Source organism: Symsagittifera roscoffensis, chromosome 10 (genome assembly GCF_963678635.1).
Source record: "Symsagittifera roscoffensis chromosome 10, txSymRosc1.1, whole genome shotgun sequence".
In the NCBI taxonomy this organism is placed as follows: domain Eukaryota; kingdom Metazoa; phylum Xenacoelomorpha; order Acoela; family Convolutidae; genus Symsagittifera; species Symsagittifera roscoffensis.
In genome coordinates this window covers 13,232,266-13,257,513 of record NC_087071.1, presented here as the reverse complement: position 1 = coordinate 13,257,513, position 25,248 = coordinate 13,232,266, and the positions used below count along the sequence as shown (strand labels likewise).

General features: G+C 43.0%; 1 protein-coding gene across 1 annotated transcript in view; it reads left to right on the top strand.

The window, feature by feature from the left end:
- The window catches only part of LOC134855404 (uncharacterized), a 163,397-nt gene extending 138,448 nt beyond the window's left edge, over nt 1-24,949 (top strand). The window contains exons 2-7 of the mRNA XM_063871915.1: nt 15,780-16,036; nt 20,459-20,539; nt 20,662-20,893; nt 21,235-21,351; nt 22,494-22,860; nt 23,161-24,949. Of these exons, the coding sequence (XP_063727985.1) occupies nt 15,786-16,036; nt 20,459-20,539; nt 20,662-20,893; nt 21,235-21,351; nt 22,494-22,860; nt 23,161-24,077 (1,965 nt within the window). The 5' untranslated portion in view covers nt 15,780-15,785 and the 3' untranslated portion in view covers nt 24,078-24,949. The remainder of the gene's footprint in view (nt 1-15,779; nt 16,037-20,458; nt 20,540-20,661; nt 20,894-21,234; nt 21,352-22,493; nt 22,861-23,160) is intronic.
- Nucleotides 24,950-25,248: the final 299 nt, after the last annotated feature.

Sequence of the window (25,248 nt, the reverse complement as noted above, 5' to 3'; positions counted from 1 at the left end):
GAAAAAATTCTGGAGCAGACAAAAGTCAGGGATAAGAAAGTAACATTCAGAGAAGAAGTTGAACACCTGGGACTAGATCAAGAGTCCGGGGAGTGGTCCAGATTCATGGAAGAAGACGAAACCGGAGAAGGGAAATTGTCCGGGGAGCGTGAAGAATGGGATGAAGACTCGGATGAGAGCAGCGAAGACCAAGACAGTCTATGCATGATACTGGCGGAAGAGAAGATAAGACAGCACGACAGGGAATTACAGACGGATCCATCTTCAGGGACGTACAATCTGGAAATACAAGAGGTACGAGGTGGTGAAGAGCTCGAGAAAATAGCAGTTTCAAGAAAACCACTAAGGGAACTATCGTGCAACTCAAACGTCAGAACGAATCTGGTACCAGAAGACGACATGAAAATCGTGAAAAGGATGATATGTGTGAAACTGAGCGATGACATCCACAACCCTGGTGAGATGAATGGACAGATCATGGCGCTAAAGGAGCACGTTAAGGCGAGATACAGGCTGTCTGACCTAATAAGGGCCCAGAAGAATGACAAAATGACAAGTAACCTCTCCAAATGGATCCATTTGGGAGTCAAGGAGAAGGGGGAACTTGAGGAAGACAGCTACAAGATCTTGAGCCAGTTCTACAAAGAAAAGAGAGACTTACTTTATCACACAGCTGAAGGGGTGGTAGCGTGCAAGAGAAGAGATGAGGAAAAAATATTACACAAACACAACCTCATCATACTACCACAATTGTACCAAACGGAGGTGCTTTTCAGATCACACGACCAGATGGGCCACCAGGGGATAGATAAAGTACAACAAAGGATACTTCACAGGTTTGACTGGCCGCGAATGAGAAAAGCTTGCGAGAGATGGGTGAATGCCTGCCTAGCATGCCTTCAAGTAAAAGACCCAAGGAAGATGAAGTTTCCCCTCAAGTCTGTCGAGAGTTCGGAATTCAATGAGGTGGTGCAGATAGACCACCAGAAAATCTGCATGACGGAGTCGGGTTATAACCAAATACTAGTTATAATAGATCACTTCACCAAGTTGGCGGAAGCGGTTCCGTGCCAGACAGCCTCAGCAGAGGAGACATGTGATCACCTGATAACGCATTGGATATCGCGGTATGGTTGTCCAATGACTTTCCAGTCGGACAACGGCAAGGCTTTTGTGGGGGACTTGACAAAAGAATTGATGAAGAGATCACACATTGCTCAAGCACGATCGACGACCTATCATCCACAGACCAATGGGTTGGTAGAAAGACAGAACAGGACACTGGTCAACATGCTCAGGGTGTACTGCTCGAGATACATGACGGACTGGGACAAATACCTGCCACAGGTAGTAGGAGCCTATAATAGTACTCAGCACTCAACGACGGGTATCAGTCCTTTCATGATGTTGACAGGCAGGGAAAGGGCAATGCCTATAACATTCTTCTACCCGGAGTACGAGGGGAAGAGGACGTCACCTCAAGCATACGTGAAGGAAGCGATCAAAAGACAACAAGAGCTAAACGAGCTATGTCGGAGAAACACGGCGCAAGCGCAAATGAGGCAACGCAAGAAATATGACGAAAAGATACTAAGAGCAAAGCCATACGAAGTGGGCCAATACGTGTGGGTCTTCCAAAATGTCATACCGCCCAAGGGAACAAAGAAACTACTCAAGAAATGGAGAGGACCGTTCATGATTACGGAAGTACATCAACAAGGACGGTTCTATCGCTTGAGTACAGGGCGAGCAGCACATTACGAAAATCTGAAGCCTCACGTCCCGTCCCCGGAGGACTGGTGCCTACCAAAAGACATGGAAGGTCTTGAGTACCTGGTGGTGGAACCAGCGTGCGAAGTGAATGAGAAAGGCACTAGAGAGAAAAATGATGGTAATGAGAACTTGAGTTTGGACGACAACGAAAAGATAGAAGTGGAGTCGGATGCAGGTTCATTTGTAGAAGAAGACTGGAACGACCCAGAGCAAAACGAGGTACCGAAGTGGATGGAGCCGGATCGACCAACACCACCGGAAACCAGGACTGGCAATCGTAAACGAACAGGTATGAGGTACAATAGGTACGGGGATGACTTCTTGATCGATAAGATACAGCCAGACAAGTTGGGCGATGAACTACTAAGTGCAGGCGAACTGGAAGCCGAAGAGGAATGGCAGGTCATTGACGATGGTGGAAATTATCCGCAGGATGATTACTCGACGCCAGAATTGGAGACGGATCTCGAGCAGAGTGAAATAGAAAGGAGGGAGAACACCAACTTGAGGATTCTAGAGTGGATGCGTGATGTCAAAGACGAGAGCCGCGAAGGACAAAGCATTCAGCAAATCGATGTATCAGCAGCAAATTACATGAAGACAGAGGACCCTCTTTTCGGATGGACAGCAACAGACAGGCCACTGGACATCCCCAAGGACAATTCAGACCCGACTACATCGACGGGGACGTCGATAAATATTTTTGTCCGGGGAGTGGGGGTAGGACTTACCCACACCGAAAATTTGATGATAAAGAAGCTCAAGGAAGTGAGGGAAACAAGCGGATTGGAACTGGAGGAAGAAGAACCAGAGCCTACCATAGGAAGGAATTTCAAAACGAAATTCGAAATACCCAATGAATACTCAGAGAACATCATGATAACGGATAGCGACTTCATCCTGTCAAACAGGACCAGCGCGATCTGCATCACGGCGGACATGAGTTTCAAATCAAGATTGGAGGCTGACTTCAAAAGAGAGTACCAGAACGTAGAGTTTCTGTTCAGACAGAGGCCAGGACTGGGAGGCATAGCAGCGCTTCCACCGTCAGTGGCACAAGTCCCGGGCAAATACCTCTGCTTCCTAGTAACGAGAGTCAACGACAGAAACACAATTGATCCCGAACACGTGATATTGGCACTGACAAGACTACGTGACTTCATGATTGAAAGAGGAATAGTGGAGGTCTCGATGCCGGTGTACGACCCAAACAGGGGCAAACTGAGCTCGAGGGAATTGTACGCTATCCTACATGTGGTCTTTGCAGAAACAGAGATAATGGTGCATCTTCACAAGAAGTACTACTTGAGCATTGCCTGAGTCGGGTACATGGAGGTATCAGGTCGGGTGTGAGGGAGGAGTCTTGAGTTAGGTACTGGGGTGCGGCGCAGGTAAAGGGATCTTAAGATGTGATTGGCATGACAATTGAATTTTAAAAGAAAGAATTGATGGTGCTAAAACATAAAATGAATCTGCATGTTCTTAAGGGAAAATCCAATCGAATTGCTTTAAGTGATATGAGAATGATAAGATTTTAACCATATGGGTAGAAGGGGGGTCTCTAGGTTAGGAACGTGACATGCTAAGTTTTAATGAGCTTTCTGTTTTCAGATCGAGTTTGAAAAACAAAGTTGAAAATCCAACTACACTCAAGCGAGAAACAGAAAGAGAGAATCTTGATTGAACACGCGATAATCCGAATCTACAGCAAGTACTTGCAAGAGAGCATTTCTAGAGAATTCTTGAATTGGGTAATACTTGAGTTGGTAAGGTAATTCTTGAGTTGGTAAGGTAATTCTTGAGCTGGTTAACATCTACCTATATACATCCCGAAGTTGCAAAAATGGCAGACCGATTCTGGAACTCCGTGCCCGCGGCTCTGAAGAAGCCCACTCTTGACGAGCTGTACAGACGCTTGAGGGACCTGGACTACACCCAGATAGACGAGAGAATGGCGGTGATGCTGAATGCGATCCTCCAGTTGGAGGACCAGGGTGAGTGCAGGGAGTCTGCGACGGAGGCTGTCTTGATGGTCGGCTACACCACCGAGGGCATATCAAATCGAGAACAGACCAGATGGTTATCTTGGAATGCGGATGGAGGAGTAAGGGGCTTTGACTTGGCAAGAAATCCTGGCCTGAGTAACAACACCGAACACGGCGCAGGAGAATTTCCGCTACCGACGAGACCAACAGCAAGATCCACAGGCCAGAGCTCGAGTAAGGTGCCGTCGATGTCTCGAGCGCAACAGACGACAGAGGCATATCCGGATCTGGGGGTTGTAAAGAAAGAGCTCGAGAAGGCGCTGAAGGAAAGGAATAAAGCGAACCTCGATCGGGATCAGGCGAAGCTGGACAGGGAGAAGCTTCAGCTGGAGAGAGACCAGGCAGTCGACGAGCGAGATCAGACGTCGAAATTACTTGAGATGCTAAGGGCTGAACATCAGCAGGAGCTGAGGGTGCGGGAGAACGTCGCAAATCGTGATCAACTGAAGTCGGAGTTGGAAAGGATAGAACAGCGACAACGCGAGCTTGACGCACAGAAGGGAGCCAGGTCAAACGAACGAGTGGTGACCAGCTCGAGGCCAGAGTCGCGCATGGAGGTGGATGAAGCTCCCAGGGCTAGAGGACGGTTCAACCTTGACCGCGAGGCCAGAGAACACATGAGCGAAGGGTTAGAGGTCTGGATACCGAATGACGTGACGCCTTCCTTGCGCAACCTAGAGACACAACCTGTACGTCCTCTGATGGATGTGGTGTTACCAGGATATACCCCAACCTCGACCTCGAGTGGCAGTCAGGTGAGTGGCGCCTCATCGCGCCTGAAGGAGCTAGGCGAGAAATTGCAGCAGCAGAGTCGTGAAAGATCGACAAGGCCAGAGCTTCCCCCAACTTGGAGGGAACAGCCGGTCAGGAATGTCGTGATCGCAAGCTATAAGAAGAATACAGAAGGGAACTACCACAGGCACAATCGGCTGGACTGGAGTGCGGAACAGGGAGCCAGGAGGGACTGCTTCCATGACGCAGCCTGGGTGGAGTATCTAGCGCCACCTCGTGTGCCAGAGGGTGCAGTTCACCTAATTATAGAGGATAGCCTGGTGCGGGTGTTGACCCAGATACGGTCCCATTGGCAGACAGGAGTCTTGAGTTTCGCTGGAGCTGCCACGCCACAGATGTTGGCAACCCTGGACATGCTAGGGATGACCAAAGTTTACACAGTGACCCTGATGGTTGGGACCAACGACGTGTCAAGGGGAGAAGCGAGGAAAGTAGCGAGGCTATGCGACAAGATGAGCTGCCTTCTTGAGGAACTGAGGATCCAGATGGACCCCATCCTGCTGACGGTATGCACGGTCCCCTACAACATGATGTTTGATCAGCACGCCCTAGAGATGAACCAGAAGGTGCGGAGCCTGAACAAGATGATCCGAGACATACACCGGAAGAGTGTGCTTCCTCTCAGGCTGTTGGACATAGCAGAACGTATGGAGAAAAAGGGATTCCCTGAAGACACCTCAAAAGATGGAATCCATTTCGATAGGCCAAGGGGAGCGGAGTGGCTGAACGACGTCTTCCAGGAACACATTAACACGCTAGAGGCGGACCTGCTGGAGACAGCCCAATTCACTTTAGGACCACCTCCCAACCCACCATTCCTTGCCTCGAGGGCCTTGGCTGGTCGCTTGGGAGCGAGAGTTGATACTAGAGACAGTTCAAGGAGCAATCAGACCCGATTGCAGAGTGCCACGCCAATGGAGTCGGAGGAGGTAGAGTCATCAACACCTCCGGGCTCGGCGATGTCCTCTGTGGTGGTGGCAGATGGCAGGAGAGAAAAGAAGTCTATGGAGACTGCCCGCTTGAGATATCCTGAGAAGGTGAAGGAACTGGATCTAGAGAGTTTGGAATGCAGACGAGAGTTGGCGGAAACCCTGGGGATCGAACGAGTGTCGCACGAGGATTTGAATAGACATCATTGCATAGACTGGTTGAAAGCTCACGAAGCGCACTTCTCGAGAGCGAAGTTAATGGAGACCACAGACCTGACTGGAATTCCCACAAAAACGATCATGGGACCCATTAACTACAGGCCTCTCAAACTGTTGGGGGGTCCTAGACTTATAACAGAACCTCCCAAGCACCGAACTGGCATCGCTAGGATCAGGTTGGCAACCCCGGCGCAGTTAAAGGTGGTAGACAAGCTACTCAATCCGGGGGGAATGGAATTGCCTGATGCCGCTTATGAAGGTCCGAAGTTGGCAGAAGATCCCAGGTACGGGAAGCCCTGTGGTGGCACCCAACTGGCCAAAACTCTGGCAGTTTATGATAGAGCAGATCCAGCTGCTGCAAGAGTAGTCATTGTGGCGGGATCGGACTTCGAAGGAACGTCTCCCAAGTTGTTCTGGCCGGAGACTCTGGTATACTCCTTGCCAGGAGCCGAATTGAACCAGATGTTGACTCTAGTGGTGGCAATAAAGTCGGAGATGCCCTGTGAACCTGAGCTGCTAATGTTTGCAGGAATTAATGATCACCTGCACGCGATGGGACTTCTTGAGCAACTGAAGGGCAAAGAGATTCCGACATCAAGGAAGATATGGGAGGCTATTCAGGCGTTATTTGCGGCGATGAATGAGGTACAAGAGAACGTAGCCTCGAGATTTGGGTCCAAGACGAAGGTGGTGTTTACCACATCCCCAGGATACGCAAATATGCCACCCGCCCTACAATTCGTGTACGCGGTCTTGATCCTGATAGCAGAAGGGAGTGAATGGCGGATTCTGATGGCAGCCCCCAATCGAGAGCTGGAGCCATTGAACTTGAGGCTTTACAAATCAGAATTGCCGGCGGCATGGGCTGACATATCTCATGCACTGAGGGGCTTTTACGGACTGGCCGACGTCCTGATTGTATTGGATGAGGTACTCTTGCTAGAGATATCGAACTTTGCTAGACAACTCAAGTTCAGCCCAGTCATCGGGGACGACCACCCGGCGATAAACCAGTTGACGGCCAGCCTGTGGTTCCGGAGTATGGATGTGAAAGTCGCAAATTCCACCAGCAGGACTAGAGGTCCCAGCAACGAGAGAAGAAATGTGGTCGAGACGGAGAAACAGTTAGAATCGATGAAATATCGCTTGACTCAAGAGAATGGCTGGTGGCCATTCCTGACACCAAGGCTGGAGAACGTCACGAATAAGACGAGGGAGGAAGCACCACTCCTCGTGAAACAAATCTGGAGTTTTCTAGAGAAGCAACTGGAGCTAGCTGAAACGAGAGACATGATGGTGGTTAGATTTGTCTCGGCCGCCAATGAAGTGACGATTGGAGGATTTTGGAGAGAGCACGCCAACGGCGAATTGAAGACTAGGAGAGATTACGAGATTCTCAAGTTCTTGAGTCCTTGCTGGGAGAGAGAATTCTTGGCAGGAGTGTTCGGCACCACGGCGACTATCTTCGGAGCCTTCGTACAGGAGATACTGGGCATGTCCATCAGCCTGCTCTTGGCCCTGTATTTGGTTTACCCCAGATACTTGTTCAACATGGGCCCAGCATACATGTTTAGTCGAGGAGTGGAGACACTTCGAGTTGATGGGTATCTGGCACTAGTACTCTTGACCCATGGGGAATTGGTATCGTTTCATCGGTTAATGGAATATGGAGAACCTCTGTCTATGGGGAGAGTCCACACGAGCATTGAGACCAGCTCCTACAAGTGTGCCGCAGGGTTGAAGACACTGCTGGTGCAATACCTCATGATGCAGAATCGATACATGACGGGTGAAGATGAGAACCCAACCTCGAGAGAAGAATGGGAGAAGGCGAACAGAGGGATGCCTCTGTTGACGGACCTGTGCCTGGCAATGAGGTCGGACCCAATGGGGATAATCCGGGGTCTAGAGGAGGTGGTGACCTGCATCTATGGTCCAGCAGTGACGTACGCGTTTCCAGATCCCCTGGTGATAACGTATCGTCACTCGGTGACGCACTTGAGTCTCATCAGCGTACTGGATGGTACAGCGCTGAATTGGTGTCAGCAGGAGGTGCTCAGGGCGCGTATGAGCAACACGGTACTCTTCGGAAAAGTGAAAGATGCCGAGATGATGGTGTGCAACTTCAGGGGACAAATGCAATGTAGAATGGGAGGCAAGCGAGAGGGCCCCATTGAAATGTATCCAAAGTTTTGGAACCTAAACCCATTGACGGCCAACGGACGAGAAGTCTTGAGAATCCCCGCCTGGAAGGAGTGCTTTGCACTAGTCAAGAGGGAGCTGGAGGCCATAATGGAGAAAGAAATCCTACCAGCCACCATGCCTGAGTTCCCGACAGTCAGGAGGATGACCTTGGGAATGAATAGTCCCTTGGTGGTTCCCTCCATAATGGCGAAGATGATGACGGAGGAAACGCAGAGGCATTTCACGGATGGCTGGGATCCCCTGTTCATCGGCTACACGGCGGCAGTCTACTTCCACACCAGCGAGAGGAAGGTAAATTCGTGGACGACGCAAGCGAAAAAGAGTAGAGGTTCGCAGCCCCCTGGATATGAGGTGCGGAAAGTCTTGAGGACTCTTGAGAAGGAAGGACTTGAGAATATGCTACCCATATGGGATGATGGCAGGATGATCGTGATGGAGGGACACGTCGCATTGGTGGACGAAATGAAATTTGCCACGAGAAAATACAAGGCACCCTATGGCTTGGAACAAGTAGAAGTGACACAGGAGGGAACAGAACTAGATGCAGCAGGTCAACTGCATGTAGCCCTGACGGAATATAAAAAGCTGGATCCTACGACACCGTCACCACTGTCTGTAGACACGCCTGGAGACAAGAGGAGTGGACCCGTTGAGGATCGATTCAAAAGAATTCTCGAGAGAAGAAGAAATGAATCAGAGGAAGAGAGTATGGATGAAACTCTCAGTGAAGCTGGAGAAGACATGGAGGTGGGGAATACACCTGAACCAGGGCCATCAGGGGAGGAACTCACCACTCAAGAGCTGTTGAAAGACTTGAGCGAAGAGAATTGGGCAGATACTGCCACACCACCTCTGAACCCGTCCCCGCGGAAGAACCTAGAGTTGCCATTGGCAGGTGAGACCTTCAATATGGGGATGTTACTCTTGAGCTCGGAGGAAAGGGAGAAGAACACGTTCGAAGGGAACAGGGACATATTCTTGGGATCTCTCGAGGATGACGCTTGGCAGGAATTCCTGGGGGAATTCAATCGAGAAGTGGGCAGCGAGACGACGCTGGACAAGTTCAAGAAGGAACTGTGGGACGCAGTAGTGAGATTCGGGGAACCGCTCCTGATAGGAACGGGCCTGGATGAGAAAGCAAGAAAAGAGCTGCTGAACAAGCTAGTGGAGCTGAGGAACGCACGATCGAAGACTAGAAAAGAGAAATGTGAGGACAGCTCTACTCTGAAACAAAAAACTGTGGATAAAATGGTTGATGATATAAAAAGGGATAAGGTTGGGACTAGTAATATGATTAAAAGTACTAATATCCTTAAGGCTCGAGCAGGGGGGAGGCAAGAGTTGGAAGGAGTGGATGGAGAGGTCGAATCAATGATGATAGCCACAACACCCTCGAGCAGAGATGTGAAGACTCGCAAGAGGAAGAGAGAAGTGGAAGGATGGGGTAGTCCTTCAGTGGATGCTGTTTCGGAAGGAAACTTGAGAGAGACGGCGCCCATCGTTTTGGCCCGATGCAAGACGGCGGCATACAAGAACAGCTCGGAGCTCAGGAAACCACTTGAAGTAGAAAAGGAAATAGAGGTTTCCACCAGTTCGACGTCAGAAGAAGAATTCAAGCCTCAGAAGGTAAACGTGAAGAGAGGTTCAACGAACGGACAGGTAGGGGAAGTGGAGATCGGCAAAGAATGGATCTCGAAGGCACATCAGGACATGGGCAAACAAGTGACGAGTGATCCATTGGAGAGGAACAAGACGAGGAACACTTCCCGGACGTGGTGGGTGGCCCTCGAAACCTTGAAGGAAATGGAGGACTGCTTGAAGAAGTTGGACAGTGGAATAGCTCGCAGGCGACGCAATTGGGCCACCCAGCAAAAAGCCGAGGTTAATAAGATAGAGATGGCAAGTCATCTGAAGAGGTCCTGGCAGAGTTTGTTGAAGGATCATTTTGAAGAGGCGATGAGGACATCCTCATCAGCACCGCCACTAATGGCGAATCCCTTCGTTAGAACTGCGGGACAATTAATGTTCACCTGGAGTCTGGTGGGAATAGAGTTGGAGACATTGACCTCGTATGACAGGCTGAAGTTGGGAAGCAAGAAGCTAGAGGTGTATCAGGCACTGATGCAACACGTGGCCAGGGACAATTCAGGCTTGAGCCTGGCTAGAAGAAAAGATGCCACATGTTTCTTGAGATGGACAATGTCAATGATGTCTGATAGCACCATCCTGGCATGCCACCAGAGAGCAAGTGGAAGTAAAACCATGGAGAGAAGAGTCTCAACGATCATCTTGAACGTATATCAGAGTACAGGAATAGAGAAAGAAGATGGTTCCAGACTATCCTTAGAGAACCATCGAAAGCTGGACGAGGTACGGAGGTTCTCTAATAAGAAGTTCGAGGAAGAACATGATGTTCACCGTAACCTGGCCTCGTCAGAACAGTACTCGAGACTCAGTGAGAAGGGGGAATACCAATATGTGTCTGGAGTGATGGGAATAGCCTACAATCCCTTCTTAGACTCGGAAGCTGGAGGAGCCCACAGAAACCATGAGGTAGCGGAGCTACTGAAGTTTTGGACAGAAAGAATAATGGAAATAGACGCGGTGGAAAAAGAGGGGCCGAGCCTGGGCCTGATTCTTGAGAAAACACCAGAGGTGATAAGCATACCGCGCTCAAACAAGAGAGTTGAAGTGAACATGGGCGGTGGAAATGGCTTGTTAACCACGAACTTGGGAGTGATATGGAAGCTACTAAGACCCTCCTGGTGTCCACATCCCCATGCAAGTCTAATCGAGGAAACCACAGAGCGAGTGAGGTTAGCACCAACGGAAGATGAAGATCTGGCGAAGTTGAGTGTGCTACATAAGCTAATCACGCCCCAGATGCAAGAGCCAAGCGAAAGGACGAGCGACCCCGGGTCAGCAAAGAAATTGGAGCCGGGTAGCTGTCTGGATTCGACGTGTGGGAACGGAGAGCACATCTGCGATGGACGGTCATGCGTCAGAATAATGTCGTTTCAAAAAGAGGACCTGGTCACTTGGTTCGAAGACATCACAGAAAGGGAGAAAAGTGAAGTGCAAATAATAGCGGAATGTTACGCGAGAACCACGGTGAATATAGCGACAGCTCTCGGATTCTTCTCGAGAATGTGTGGTCTGCAGGCACTGGAGAGACTGGAGTCTGAACATCATTTAGTGACGGCGTTGAGCGTAGAATCATGGCCCGGGGTGTTGCAGGTGACTCAAAAACACATCCGGAGCTGGAAGGTTGGTCTTGAGGCGGAAATGGGATTTCCCATGAGCGAAGCTTATGGCTTGCCATTGAACGCGAAATCGCTGATAGGGTCAATGATGGCCAACTTGTGCGGAAGTCACTACCCGCTACACATGGCGATGGTGGAAGTGTCCAGCCAGAGAATACTGGTGGACAAGGCCTTCTCAGTGCCCAAGTGCGTGAGGTTGGCTCGGATGTCGCATCACTCGCACAAGTTGTTGAGAAAAATCAAAGGGACAGTACCAAAAGAATTGAGAGATGACTTAAGCGAAATCTGGGGAGAAGATCTTCTGAAGTTGGAAAGAGAAAACACGAGCGATCACGAGAGACAAAACGTGATCGGGAAATCTGTGGGAAGTACTCCGAACCTGGAAGACAACGACACGATGCACGAGAAAATGATGGAGCTTGAGCCTCTCTTGGAAGCCTCGGGGGAGCGTAATCTCAGGAGCATTGAGATCTCTCATGGGGAATGCCCATGCCACTGTTTGGCACAAACGGTGTGGTATCCAGATCACAAGAACCTTTGCCTGGTGTGGGATGTGGAAGAGATTCGGTCGATTGGACTACCGGATCACCGGCAGAAGGTGACGCTCTTAGTAGTGAGTACGATGTTAGCTCTGAGATGGATAGAAGAGAATATAACGAAGTATCGGGAGGCGACGAAGCCAACGGCTGAGTCAATATACGCGATAGACTACAGCAAGAGACTCGAGTTGTTTGAGACTGCGTGCAAAGTATTCGCCATACCGACGGAAGTCAGGCACGTATGGAGTCGCTTGAGGTACTTTCCATGGTTTCGGGCGACACTGACGTCTTGGTTGTACATGACAACGAAAGATCACATGAGAAAACATCAAAAAGAGTATCGACAGTTCCAGGCCGAGATTGGGCCGGAAGCTTTCAAGAGACCCCTGCTAACCCATCGTAATGCGATCACGACGGGATGGAAAAGAGTGGGGAAGATGTCTAGAGACAATACCAAAGCGAGGGAGTCGATACTAGAGGAAGACCTGGCGAAGAACGTGAGCTTGAGCCTGCACAACTCCTTTTGCTTGAACCGAGAAGCTAGGGTGAAGGCACTACCCAACCAAGCAAAGAGATTGCAGGAGCAGAGAGAATGGATGCGATCCTATGAACAGCTGAAGGCTTGGGAGGAGATTGTGATTAGTCCCGATGATGAAGAGGAACTGTTGAGACAGTTTGCCGCATCTAGCACTTCAGGATGCAGTACCTCCAAGGCGAAGAGTACGAGATGAATGGGCAAATCGGATGGATCTTGAGTCTTGAGAGGGAAGGGGGGCTTGAGCGTGGATCCGAGTGAAACTTGGATTCACGAAAAAGAAATTTTAACAAAGCAAATATTGTTACTAATATACTATATTTATTATATAAATCGAAATGCTGCATGACAATTTCCTGATTGAATAGGACAAAAGAGATTTTAAAATGATTGGCTTGAAAAGCGAAAATTCAAGGGTGCAGGTGTATGCAGATTTTGGTTGCTGTTTAGCAATAGCGTGAAAATTTTAAATGGCTGTGAATTTTGGGGTGTAGATAAGCTTAAATCTGCTGCAAACTTCTGTAAATGACCACTGGCACTGTATCTTGAGCAACACTCGGTTTTTCTGGGACTCACTGGCAGAAGACAGCGCGCGATGAGGACATCGATCTCGAGTCCGGGGAGTATGTGCCAGTCGGTCATATTTGGAAGTTTGACCTTGAGAGAAGAAAAAAACACTTGATTTTGGAGTGAAATTTAATTTTTCAAAATTTCGAATGGAACCTGTCATGCACGATTTTCTCGCGAGAACTGAAAATCAGAAAAAGAGATCAGAACAATTTCAGAACAGTTGAATAACAATCGCGGGAAAGTTGCTAGAAAAATCGGTGGGAAATTGCTATTCGCAATTTCAATAGCAATAATAACCTAGAGTAGAGCTGTCCCATCTGAAACAGAGACGAGAGCATTCCCACGAATTGGATTGTTACGATTGGAATACTATTATTGACTGGACTAGAGTGAACCTTCGGTCGAAAGGCGGACAGCTTGAGTGTCCCAATGGTTCACGAGAACTTGCAGTCTAGAGTAAAAACTTGTTCTTGTTGTTAAAACTGACTAACATTAAACTCATATTAGTTACTTTATTAATTCTTGAGTTGTTTACCGACTTATTTACTTCCTGGTTCTTGAGCGTGCTACAATGTGAGTACTTATTTTAAATTCCTAGAGTGTGTTTTATAATTGTGATGTTGAGGTAAGGCGAGTTTTAGGTTGATCCATCTGAAATGGATCAAAGTTCCACTGTCTAATAAAAAGTAACTTAACGGATTGTTCCAACCCGGTTTTTAGCGGCGTTCATGTATTTTGGGTATCTAGAGACCTAAGTATGGGGACGTTTCTAATTCTAGAGTGGGGGGAATATTTTAGTAGTAGCCTTTAAGCTGTAACGGGTCGTAGTCTCATGTCACAAGCGAACCGAACTGGCTCCGACCGTTCTTGAGGTAGAAAAACACAAGAGATGGTGTCCCTGACCCTTGAGCCAGTGGTTATAGGGCCTATTTTTCTTAAGCCTCATGTGTGACTGCAGTAGACGAATGTTACACAGATTTTGGTTGCTGTTTAGCACTAGTGTGAAAATTTTAAATGGCTGTGAATTTTGGGGTGTAGATAAGCTTAAATCTGCTGCAAACTTCTGTAAATGACCACTGGCACTGTATCTTGAGCAACACTCGGTTTTTCTGGGACTCACTGGCAGAAGACAGCGCGCGATGAGGACATCGATCTCGAGTCCGGGGAGTATGTGCCAGTCGGTCATATTTGGAAGTTTGACCTTGAGAGAAGCAAAAAACACTTGATTTTGGAGTGAAATTTAATTTTTCAAAATTTCGAATGGAACCTGTCATGCACGATTTTCTCGCGATAACTGAAAATCAGAAAAAAGAAATCAGAACAATTTCAGAACAATTGAGTCGCACACGCGGGAAAGTTGTAAGAAAAAGCAGTAGGAAATTGCTATTCGCAATTTCCATCACTATAATAATCGAGAGTAGAGCTGTCCCATCTGTGACAGAGACGAGAGCATTCCCTCGAATTGGATTATAGCGACTGGAGTATTATTCGGAACTGGACTAGAGTGAACCTTCGGTGGAAAGGTGGACAGCTTGAGTGTCCTAATGGTTCACAAGAAAACTATTGTCTAGAGTATAAACTCGTTCTCATTGTTAAAACTATAAAACATTAGACTCATTTAGTTACGTTATTTAATTCTTGAGTTAACTACCGACTGGATTATTTCCCACTTCTTGAGCGTGCTACTATGTGAGTACAAATTTAAATTTCTAGAGTGTGTTTTATGATTGTTATGTTGAGGTAAGGCGAGTTTTAGGTTGATCCATCTGAAATGGATCAAAGTTCCACTGTCTAATAAAAAGTAACTTAACGGATTGTTCCAACCCGGTTTTTAACGGCGTTCATGTATTTTGGGTATCTAGAGACCTAAGTATGGGGACGTTTCTAATTCTAGAGTGGGGGGATATTTTAGTAGTAGCCTTTAAGCTGTAACGGGTCGTAGTCTCATGTCACAAGCGAACCGAACTGGCTCCGACCGTTCTTGAGGTAGAAAAACACAAGAGATGGTGTCCCTGACCCTTGAGCCAGTGGTTATAGGGCCTAGTAGTAGTAGTAGTAGTAGTAGTAGTGTAGGCTTTAGGATTTCTCCATGGGTTTTGAACCCTCGTTTATAAGTTCATAATTTTTCCCGGTGGGTTGCAGTTTCCACACCAGCAAAGAATTCTCCACATACACAAGTTGTTTTCTGCAAAATTTCTGTTGAAGAATTTCCAAAACGTGTTTGTTATAGATATTTTCAGGCTGTCATAATCTTGATTTTCGAAGTCCACAATTTGGCTAAAGTAGTTGTATAGCGTAATAGAACGTATATAATAATTTTCATTTGACTTTTTCAGTCTTGTTGCATGAACAGCAATCTCACCACGTGTTGCTTGTCTCGTTCGTGATTCGTTTTTATGAATAATTGTATTCAAATCAATGTCATGTTTATTTTTTAGTAGTGAAACTAAGTACAATATGTCGTGTAATTCAAAGTACATTGAGAGTGGAAGGAGCTTTAAAAATTTCAGTCTTTCAGTATAACTCATTTTGAAGTTATTTGTAATCCAAGATGTCGCTCGTTTTTGTACTCTTTCTAGTTGTCTTAATTCTGCTTTGTTCGGATACCATGTTTGCGATGCATAGCTTATGATTGGTACGATGTATCCGCAGTATAAGTTTAATTTTGACTTTAAAGATGTTTTTTTCGAGATATTTCGTTTGATTTTGTAAAAAGCTCCCATTGCTTTTGATATGCGATTTTCAGCATTTACTATTTTTCTTAAGCCTCATGTGTGACTGCAGTAGACGAATGTTACAAATGAACTTGTGCACGTACCGTCGCATGACGGAAGGGCCCATTTTAATTGACCTTTTTTTTAAACTGTGAAATACTGATTGGTCCTAGCGTTATTGACATTTTCTGAGCAGGTAAAATGACGTCTTTATCAAATGATGAATTATTCGTTATGCTGGAGAAGATGCAGATTAAATTAAACCCAGGATCAGATTCGAACTTTCAAAGCGAGCTGTCAACTTTCCAGTGGAATCAGATTCTACCGGAAGATGACATCGATCAATTTCGAAATGCCGTCAATAATTTGATGTTGGAAATAAATCCTACAAGGAATCTACACGAGATGATTGGCTTAGCCAAGCTGAGAGTTCAACGACCAGCAGAGAAATGGTATTCTTTTTATATTTTGACTCTAATTCTGTTCCACACTCTTTGTTTAAAAGCAAATTGCATGCAAAAAAATTTATTAATTGGAATGTGCTGACTCACGTTCACTGTCATGGGTTACTATTATTTTAGAACAGCAAAATTTTTTTTTTTTTTTTCAATAATCGTAATAATTTTTGGCATTTATTCCCAAAATTTCAATGATAATTAATGGAAATGGTTTTGCCAATTATCTGCTTGAAGATAACGCCAAATCTTCTATGGTCACAAAGCATAGGGTTTTCTACAGGGGAACATGGTTAAAGAAAATTGTTAATGCGCCATGCTTGAGAGAATTTGTTTTGCAAATACATTTGAACAATTCACTCAATTTCGTTGCTTGAACAGCTTGCTTAAGGTTGATTGTTTTTTTTTGGAACCACCTCAAGCCATCAAATACAACTTTCAACTTTCAAAGGTTTGTTTCAACGTTTGAGTAGCTTGCTTAAGATAAATTAAACTACCGATTTAGGCTATTTTTCAAAGTTTTATCCTTCTAACGTCCGGCTCCATTTGAACCTTCTCAAGCTATCAAATCAAATTGATTTCTATTGCAATTTTTTGCTTGAGAGTTCGAAATTAAATTTAACTTTTCGTGAACCTTATCACACTTGCGAAGCTAGTGTAATAGTACGAACCTTCTTTTTTCCAACCTAAATCGCAAATATTGGTGGGGCACCTCTATAATAGTGGGTTACCTTTACAGCTTTTTGAAAGCTTGTGCTATGACATTCGAATAGTAAAAAATTAACACAGTTGATGCATTTTTAATTCAACAAATAAACCGAAGAAAGCTATTTGTTTCAAACAATATCACACTTGCGAAGCTAGTGTAATAGTTCGAACCTTCTTTTTTCCTATCTAAGTCGCAAATATTGGTGCGGCACCTCTATAACAGTGGGTTACCTTTACTGCATTTTGATAGCATGTGTCATGACATTCGAATTGAAAAAAAAAGTTAACCCAGTTGATGCATTTTAAATTCATCAAATGAACCGAAGAAAGCTATTTGTTTCAAACAATATCAAAATACTAAAAACTCGATTTCAGAAATTTTCCAACCCAATATATCTCGCATTGCATAATTATACATAATATGGCTTTATTCTTTAGATTTGTTACATGCAAAGATAGTGTGGATGCCTTCAGTTTGTTATATTCCAAATTAATAATTGCAAAATTGAGTCTATTGTATTTGGCGCTGAATCGCAATGGCAATTTTTTTTAGCATATGTAGCTGCTTTATTCGTGAGTATTATTTGTCGGTTGTTAAACTTAAATGGCTTAGAGGATAGTGCGTGAGACTCAAAATCTCTTGATTGCAGTAGGTCGCAGATTCGAATTCTTCACTTTGCCGAGTTTTTGCTAATTCGAGACTTATTTCTACTTTTTCTTATTTAACTTGAAAGCCTTAGTTAACTTGAAAGCGCTGCTTTTTGGTCGTGTTCTCAACAGAAAGCTATGTAATTGCGTGCTATTTTCACATTTGAGTTGAGCAAGAGTCCTTCGTGATTTTTTGGAAGCTTTTTCTGGAGCTTGAGAGACCGTCAGTTTAGAAAGATGTTTGGTAACGTAATTTTCCACCTCATTTGAATGAATTGTTTCAAGAGCGACTTTGTATTGATCTGGTGATGGGCGATCATTCTCACCAAGATTTTTTTTGATATTGCCATAGTTTTTTCGACCAGTGTTGGTATTATAAGTGTGGTCATCGGGTTGAGTTTGTTTGTGTGGTAGTCACATCGTTCTTGTTTTGATGGTAGCCCGTTAGAAATTGTTTGCTTAACATTTCATTGTGCTCTTTTGCTGACAGTATTTGAGTTTCACAATGAAGATGTTCAATTGAAGTCGTTTTCGTGCAGCCAGTTACAAGTCTTCTTTATTTTTGTTCAGGTTGTTATGATAGTTGCTGAAGATTTGTCTACATATAGTTTTAAATTGGGTTTTTGAAGCCATTTGTATAGTTTTTAGGTAGGGTTGTACCTCTCTAGTTCAAGTTTAGTAGTTTTCGGACCAGTGTTGGTGATAGAAATATCATATACATACATTGATACCTTGATGTTTTTGGCAGCTGAGGGGGCATTGATGACATGTAAATATTGAGCAGAATAGGTGACAAGACACATCCTTGAGGTACATCTTGTTTCACTCGTCGCATTTTTGATTTTTGGTTTCTAAATTCAACTTAAGTTGCTCTGCCTTGTAAATTTGATGTTATCCAGCTTAGAGTGTTGTTTGGAAGAGACGGCTTTTCAAGATAGTGCAGCAAGATGCCGTGATCCACTGTGTCGAAAGCTGCAGTAACTAAGAATGTCATGTGTGGAGGACGAGGTTGATTTAGTCCGTTTCTTATGTCTGTGGCTATGCAGTGTAAGGCGTGTATGTTAACCTGTGTTTATGAAATTCGTGCTGGTGATCTGCTACTGGGATGTTGAAGTCATCCAGCAACTTTCTTTCTATCAATTTCGCTACTGAGGAGGTAGCTTCTTGCTGCATATTTGCTTTTGCCGGGTTTTACTAAAGGGAAGAGTCGACCCATTTTCCAGTTTCGCTGAATTTTTGAGTAGTTGAGAGCGAGTGATATTAGTTCTGCAAGGAGTTTGATACTTTGATCACCATAATAGTGAAAATGAATGTAGGGCGATGTCGGGCCATTTTTCTTGCTCAAATTAATTTTGTCTGCGACGACCTGTTTGTTGGACAATTATACCGGACTCACGGCGTATTTCTTTCAGTCTGCGGAGCGTGCTGTGTTTCCGTTTGTTCGGAACGGGCAGGTGATGATTGTGATGCCGATTAAAGAGATTGACAGCAGGGAAATGTTTGGATCACCAGGATTGTTTGATTGAAGTTCGTCTCTAGTCTTCGAAAGCTCTACTGCTTGTTTTTTTTTAGTGTGGTTTGAATTCTTTGATGCAGCCATGTTGAATGTGCCATTTGGCTGCTTTTGTCAAAAGTTTGTGGAGGGTAGCTTCAACTTCAGGCGCTGTTATGAGTGATCTGCGTTTGCCAAAAAATAATTCAGTAGATCCGCGAAATCCTTTCTTATCTGCTTTCCAATCTGTTTGGCACTTGCATGACTGATGTCGGATGAAATTTCACACATGGAGGTTACTCTCATTTAAGACTACTTGGTCTGTGAGTCATCTATTTTTTTGGCAAGTGTAGTTCCTCTTGCATCCTCCTCAAGTTCAGAGAATTTATTTAAAATTTGGTCTGTAAGTAATGTGGTCTCGCAAACTATAATAAAGGTGCGAAGAATTTTTCAAGTTATTCACTTTGCGGTGTTTTCGTTCCCTTGTTTTTTTGGCTGTCACGCCAATTTTGCGTGCAATCCAGACATACGAAAAAGTGAAATCATAGAGCTTCATTAGCAGTTTTTTTGCAAAACTTTTCAAGCTATCGAAGCATGTTAAAATGTTAACCTTTAATGCAAATGTTAAGCTTTTTAAACTCCTTTTGCTGAACTGCGAAGAAAAACTCCGCTCGTTGATGTAGTTAGCAAGACTGCTACTTCATTTTCTTTCGTGAGTTTGTCGCATATCGTTTTGGCTAGGTTGATGAGAAGTTTTTCAGTTCATTGGGGGTGAATTGGACTAATTCATTGGCCGTAAAATCAATGATGACTTACTTGATTTCAGAATTTTTCAGAGAACAGTCAATTAATTAAATGATTTCAGAGAAAATTCAGCAACTATAATAATTTGTCACTGCGTGTCCCTGGAAAAGAGCCCACATTTTCGCATCCAAAACTGTTCAGGCGTAATATGAACTTTTTTGTTTCTTCGAAGACCATTTAAATTTAATACAGATTAGTTATAGTTTCGATACAAGCTGTGTTCAGCAACACAATTCGCAGTCCCTAAGGGAGTTTTAAACATTTCAAATAATTTTTTTGGTAATATACATATTCATAGCAGCTCCTAATTAATTTTCTTATTTTCTTAATTTCAGGAAAAATGATTTTTTTTTCACGACAAAGTCATAAAAATTGTTCACCCTCAAATAAGATCATCCGCCGTGTGGCTTTTGGTTTTTTATTTCAGTTCATTTCCTTTTTTAAAAGTTCAGTTCATTTCCATTTTTAAGAAGAAGGCAAACTCCACTATCGAACAGCTAAAGTGTAAAGGTCGCATAAAACCTGAGCAACTTTTTTTCGAAAGCGGATTTTAATTTACAGCAGAATAAAACTTTGCCTATTCATCCACTTATCTCAAATTGGGTTAATTTTATCAAAAAAAAGTGTCAATCATAAATTGTTCTAGGAACTCAAAGAGATTTAAGGCCGTATATTTTTTTTGCTTTAATTTCTTAGGTTTCCTTGTGTTCATTGACTATCTATTTGCTATGTTTTAACGATTAAGTGGTTAACAATTAAGTTTTTAGCTGTCCGAATTGCGAAGGTGGAAGAAAACGGAGAATGAGCGAGATGAACTCAGCCGAAAATGAACCATTTGGATCGCCCAGGTAAGAACTTGTTTCGCGATTGGATCATTATTGACCTATATTAAATATGTCTATAAGGGTGAGATATATAAACTAGATGCACAAATAACTGAAGTGAAGTGTGTTTTTATGCGATTAAACAGATCAAAGAAGGTGAACGCGTATGAAGCTACAAACGGTGTTGTAAAGAAGACAAAGAAAGCACTGGAAACAGAAGGGCCAAAAAGACCGATGTCGTCTCTAGATGTTTACATCGTCAAGTACTGTTCGACCAAGGATATGGATCCGAAGAGTTTCTCAAGAACTGCGTGGAGGGATGCATATAATGAGTTGAAGGAGTCAAAAAGGATCAGACATATCAGGGCTGCAATTACAGTTAGCAAATAATTACATATTTTTTATAACTAAATTTTATAACTTATACATATTTTTCAAAACTAAATCGAGTAGCCAATTGCTGTGAAATTAGGACTTTTTTTCTGACTGCTTGAATGTTTTTTTAACATTAAATTGCAACGTCGCTACTACCAAGTGATGTTTAAGTGTCTATTTTTGTACTCGTAGCCAGCAGTTTCTCAAAGAATTCGATTTTTAAAAGCAGAATCGGCTCTTACGAGTTTTTCTTGCAGTTCCTGCAATAAGTAAGTCCTACCCTTTAAATCTTTTTTTTTCATGCAAGGTCATCGATCTCTGATTCAAACTTAACCTGTGTTTAGGATGAACTACGTTACCAACAGGAAGTGAAAGAATCGCAGCTTGACTTATCTGAGTCATTCAAACCCTTGACACCCTTCAGTCAAATCTCGAAGAAGGAACTGGAATTGTTCTTACAGGTGATTTTAACCCTTTAACTTTATTTTCGTGCAGTCCGTGGGGACTACTTTCATTTCGCAGCTCGCAAATATCACACCACTTTCAACGGAGTTTTGTGTGTGAAACATAAGGCGCAAATTTGCCATAATTTTTAAGTGTAGCGAAATCTAGGAGGGGTGAAGGACACTGCTTTCAACCTGTAGTATGATTCTCAGACAGTATTTTCTTTTTACACTTGCGAGAGCAATTGTCCTGTAATCGGGAACTAGATTTTTTCCCATTGTAATTTTTTTTAAAAACTTGTCAGAAAGTGATGTGGCGTTATTTCCGAATCTTAGCAACTTACAGGTCCCTTCCCACTTGGCCTGGAGGTAATGCGGTTGCTTTTTACACTATGTTCAAGGTTTGGAGTCCCAGCCCCCAGCCTGGCTGGTTTATTTTCCGTTTTTTTTTTGTTTTTTTTCGTAATGTTATTGGGCCTAAATGATTTCGGCTTCTGTTTTGTCGGTTGAGTGAAACTATTTTGCATCGGATTTACGGCAAAAAAAATGATTTTTACTGTTTTAAATGAATCAGGTCGGTTGAAGTATAAGTTGAAAATTCAAACAATTTTTGTGACCAATATCCTGTGGCATTTTTTGTTTTCGGATTATTGGGCGTGTAACCACGTGGCTTAGTGAACGCTCGGTAAATACTTAAAGCTTGATTAAAGTAAGTGGATGTGTCTCTGGTCTGTTTCTCTGAGATTGAATGGTTTTTTTTTCTTTTAAAAAAGATGATTTTTTTCTTGTTTTTTTTCGTCTCATTTTCTATTTGGTAGCTTGCAATGCTACGCTTCCATTGTCGTAAGTGATGCGAAGCTCGGCTTTGCCTCTCTGTACATTTGTTTCGAAGGTTGAAAGTTGATGTTTGTCCTTGAAGATATTTAGGAACGCCTTTGCAAACTAGGTTGCCCACCGCACTGTAAGGGCACACACACTTATCGGGCGAAGAAGATAAATTCTTGGTTTCGAGAATCTCGAGACAATTTTTGTTCCCTCTGCAAAGTTTTAATTTAATAAGACCGCCGATAGACAGGACTAAAATAATACATGATTTTGTAAATTGAAACGACGAAATTTAATAATATTGGTTTAAGTTTTATATTTTGTTTTAAATATAGCACGAAGGAATTGGAAAGCCGATAAATAGTGCATATTCTTTGCTACTCACCGAAAAACTCCAAAACTACAAAGGCGAGGACAATTCAATGACCGATAGAATGAGACAAGTAGCGGCAGAATGGCAGAAACTACCCGAAGCCGAAAGGAAAAGATACCAAGACAAGTGTGCTAAAATGACAACAGAGCGAATGCAGAAGTTGCAATCGGCTTCGGAGGAAGTAAAAGCGGCTGATAAGTTTTTGAGGAAAACAACCAGCTCACAAAATAGTAAACACGCACAGAAAATGGCGACTGGCTCGAGTAACAGTTCGAATTCAGTTCATAATCGTTCGTCGAATATTGCTACGAAACAAAATGGGCCGACGGGCAAGCGATAAAATATCAAAATTGAAAATTTCTAAAACAAAGCTAAAACTGAAAACTCTAGTTTTGTGCGCGTATTTTGAAAAAAAAACATTAAAAGTGATAGTTTTGTAAACCTTTTGAATTGTTTTGAAAGATTAAATTTTGTCTCTAAACAGATCGTTTGCATGTAAAACTTCTTCAATCGCTAATCGCTGTGTAAGTGTTTGTATTGTGTGATGTATGTAGTAGTGTTAGTGTTCTGTCTTGTTTCTCGGCTTTGTTTCGAATTTTGAACTTTTGATGTTTGAAACTTGACCCTAGGCATCAACGTGACAGATAAAAAATCAGGAAAAACAGCCAGCAAATTGTCAATTGTTTCTGAAAGCTCAACCGGCTTGGTACCGAAAACTGTCAATCAAAACATCAACAATACCGATATCGAAAGTCGCGAGAAAACCATTAGTTCGTCGAAGAGTTCGAGAGGAAAAGAAGTTGAAATCAGTCAAGATAAAATTGTGAAAACGAAAGTGTCTCATGGTAAGAGTGCTCAAAGTTCTTCAGAAAGTGAAAGCGAGGTTGTAAGTAATTCACCTGGAAAGAAAAACGAAGCTAAAGCGAGACGAAGACACGTTATAACGTATGATGATTCCAGATTAGTGTCCAACATTCAACCGCCGCCTGATTATTACGAGTACCTTGCTCGTTTTGAAAACAATGATGATGACGAGGATGACGAAAACACTTTGAACACTTCTGAAAGAAAAAATAAAAGTGGATCTAGCCCGAAAAAGACAAAATCAGTCAACGAGAAAAATTCGGACTCGGACTCAAGTGAAAATGATGATAATAATAATGTACCTCAACTTGAATTGAAGAACAAATCGCCGAATACGAAATCTGAACTTGGACGTTTGAAAAAGAACGATGAAAAAAGCTCAGTGAAAAACCAAAAGAAATTACAACAGGAAAGCTCAGACGAATCAGAAAGCGACGAAGATGCTAACAATGACAATGAGCCTAAAACTCAAAAACAGCTGAGTAAACAGTCAAAGTCGCAAAAATTGAAAAGTGGAAGCTTGAAAAAAATGAAGCAAAGAAGTTTTTTGCAGGAAAATATGAGAAAAAATTTGGATAACAGTGACGATGAAATCCAACAGGAACAGAACTCAGACTGCCAAGTAAACAAAGACAACAATGAAGGCGATGTCGATGCTAGCAATTTAAGTTGCAGTTTTTGAGATAGTTGCGTCATTTATTCCTAAATGGTCCTTTTTCGGTTGGGTTTCTCAAAGTCGAATGTAATTCTGAAAAATTGACATGAAACTAATCCTGAAATTCGTCAATATGGGCTGAACGTTAAACGAATCAAACTCACAAAAACTGATGGCATTAACAAACGAAGTTTGGAAAAAGGAACCGATAAATTTGCTGTGAACTAGTGTACTAGTCAACTTGATTGCAATAAAACTTTAAAAACTTTTCAACTGATATCCGTGTTCAAGTTGCTGTTCATTTTCAGCAGTTATTTTCAAGATGCATTAATTTCGTTAAATTGGCTGTCTAAATATTCTTTTGCAAACCTTTAAAAAACTTTCAATTATCTAGAGTTCAGTAAAGTTAATTGAATTATTGATAAATGTTGGTCGACCATAATCGGTAAAGTTTTGTTTGGTTGGATTTGTTAATTTATCTTTTGAAATATGTTCAAACGCTTTTCAGAAGTTTCTGATGTTCTATCATCAACCCTTCGTTGATACAGTTCGCAGTTTTATTGTAAAAAAAAGTTCTTAATATCGATTAGATGATGTCATCAGCTTCATATATCGTTTCTTGGGTTGATTTTGTTGATGCAGTTTATTTTCTAACATCAACATATTTTGCTCAATATTTATAATTAATTACTCAATTTGACCATCAACTGTTGAACGTGAAACTTGAAAATGGTAATTTGATAATAGGCATTTTAATTACTATCATTCCTGGTCAGGTTTACATGAAAAATATGAAAACTGAAACTTCAAGCTCTTTCGTGTTTTATATCTGGAATACTTTTTTTTTCGTTTAGTTTCAAACCTGAAGTCAGTTAATAATGAACCGTTTACAAAAATCGCTGATTAGGTTAAAGTTCAACTTTTTCCACCTGATTTATTGTTGCTGTGTTATGTTTGATAATTTCACTTCAAAAATAGTTGCTATTTTTATCCAGAAGTCAGACTTATTTCTTCTTTTCGGAATTCTGAATAAAAATTTCATTGAAATTTTTATCAGGTTAACGAAGTAAGCTTAAGCACTTCCACGAGTATAGTTAATTTTCATCACGTTAAATCGTATATCGCCACGTCAAGTTCGTATCTGAAAATAAAGCTCTTGAAAAAGTCAAAATGGCGGATGTTCATGATTAAAGTTTAA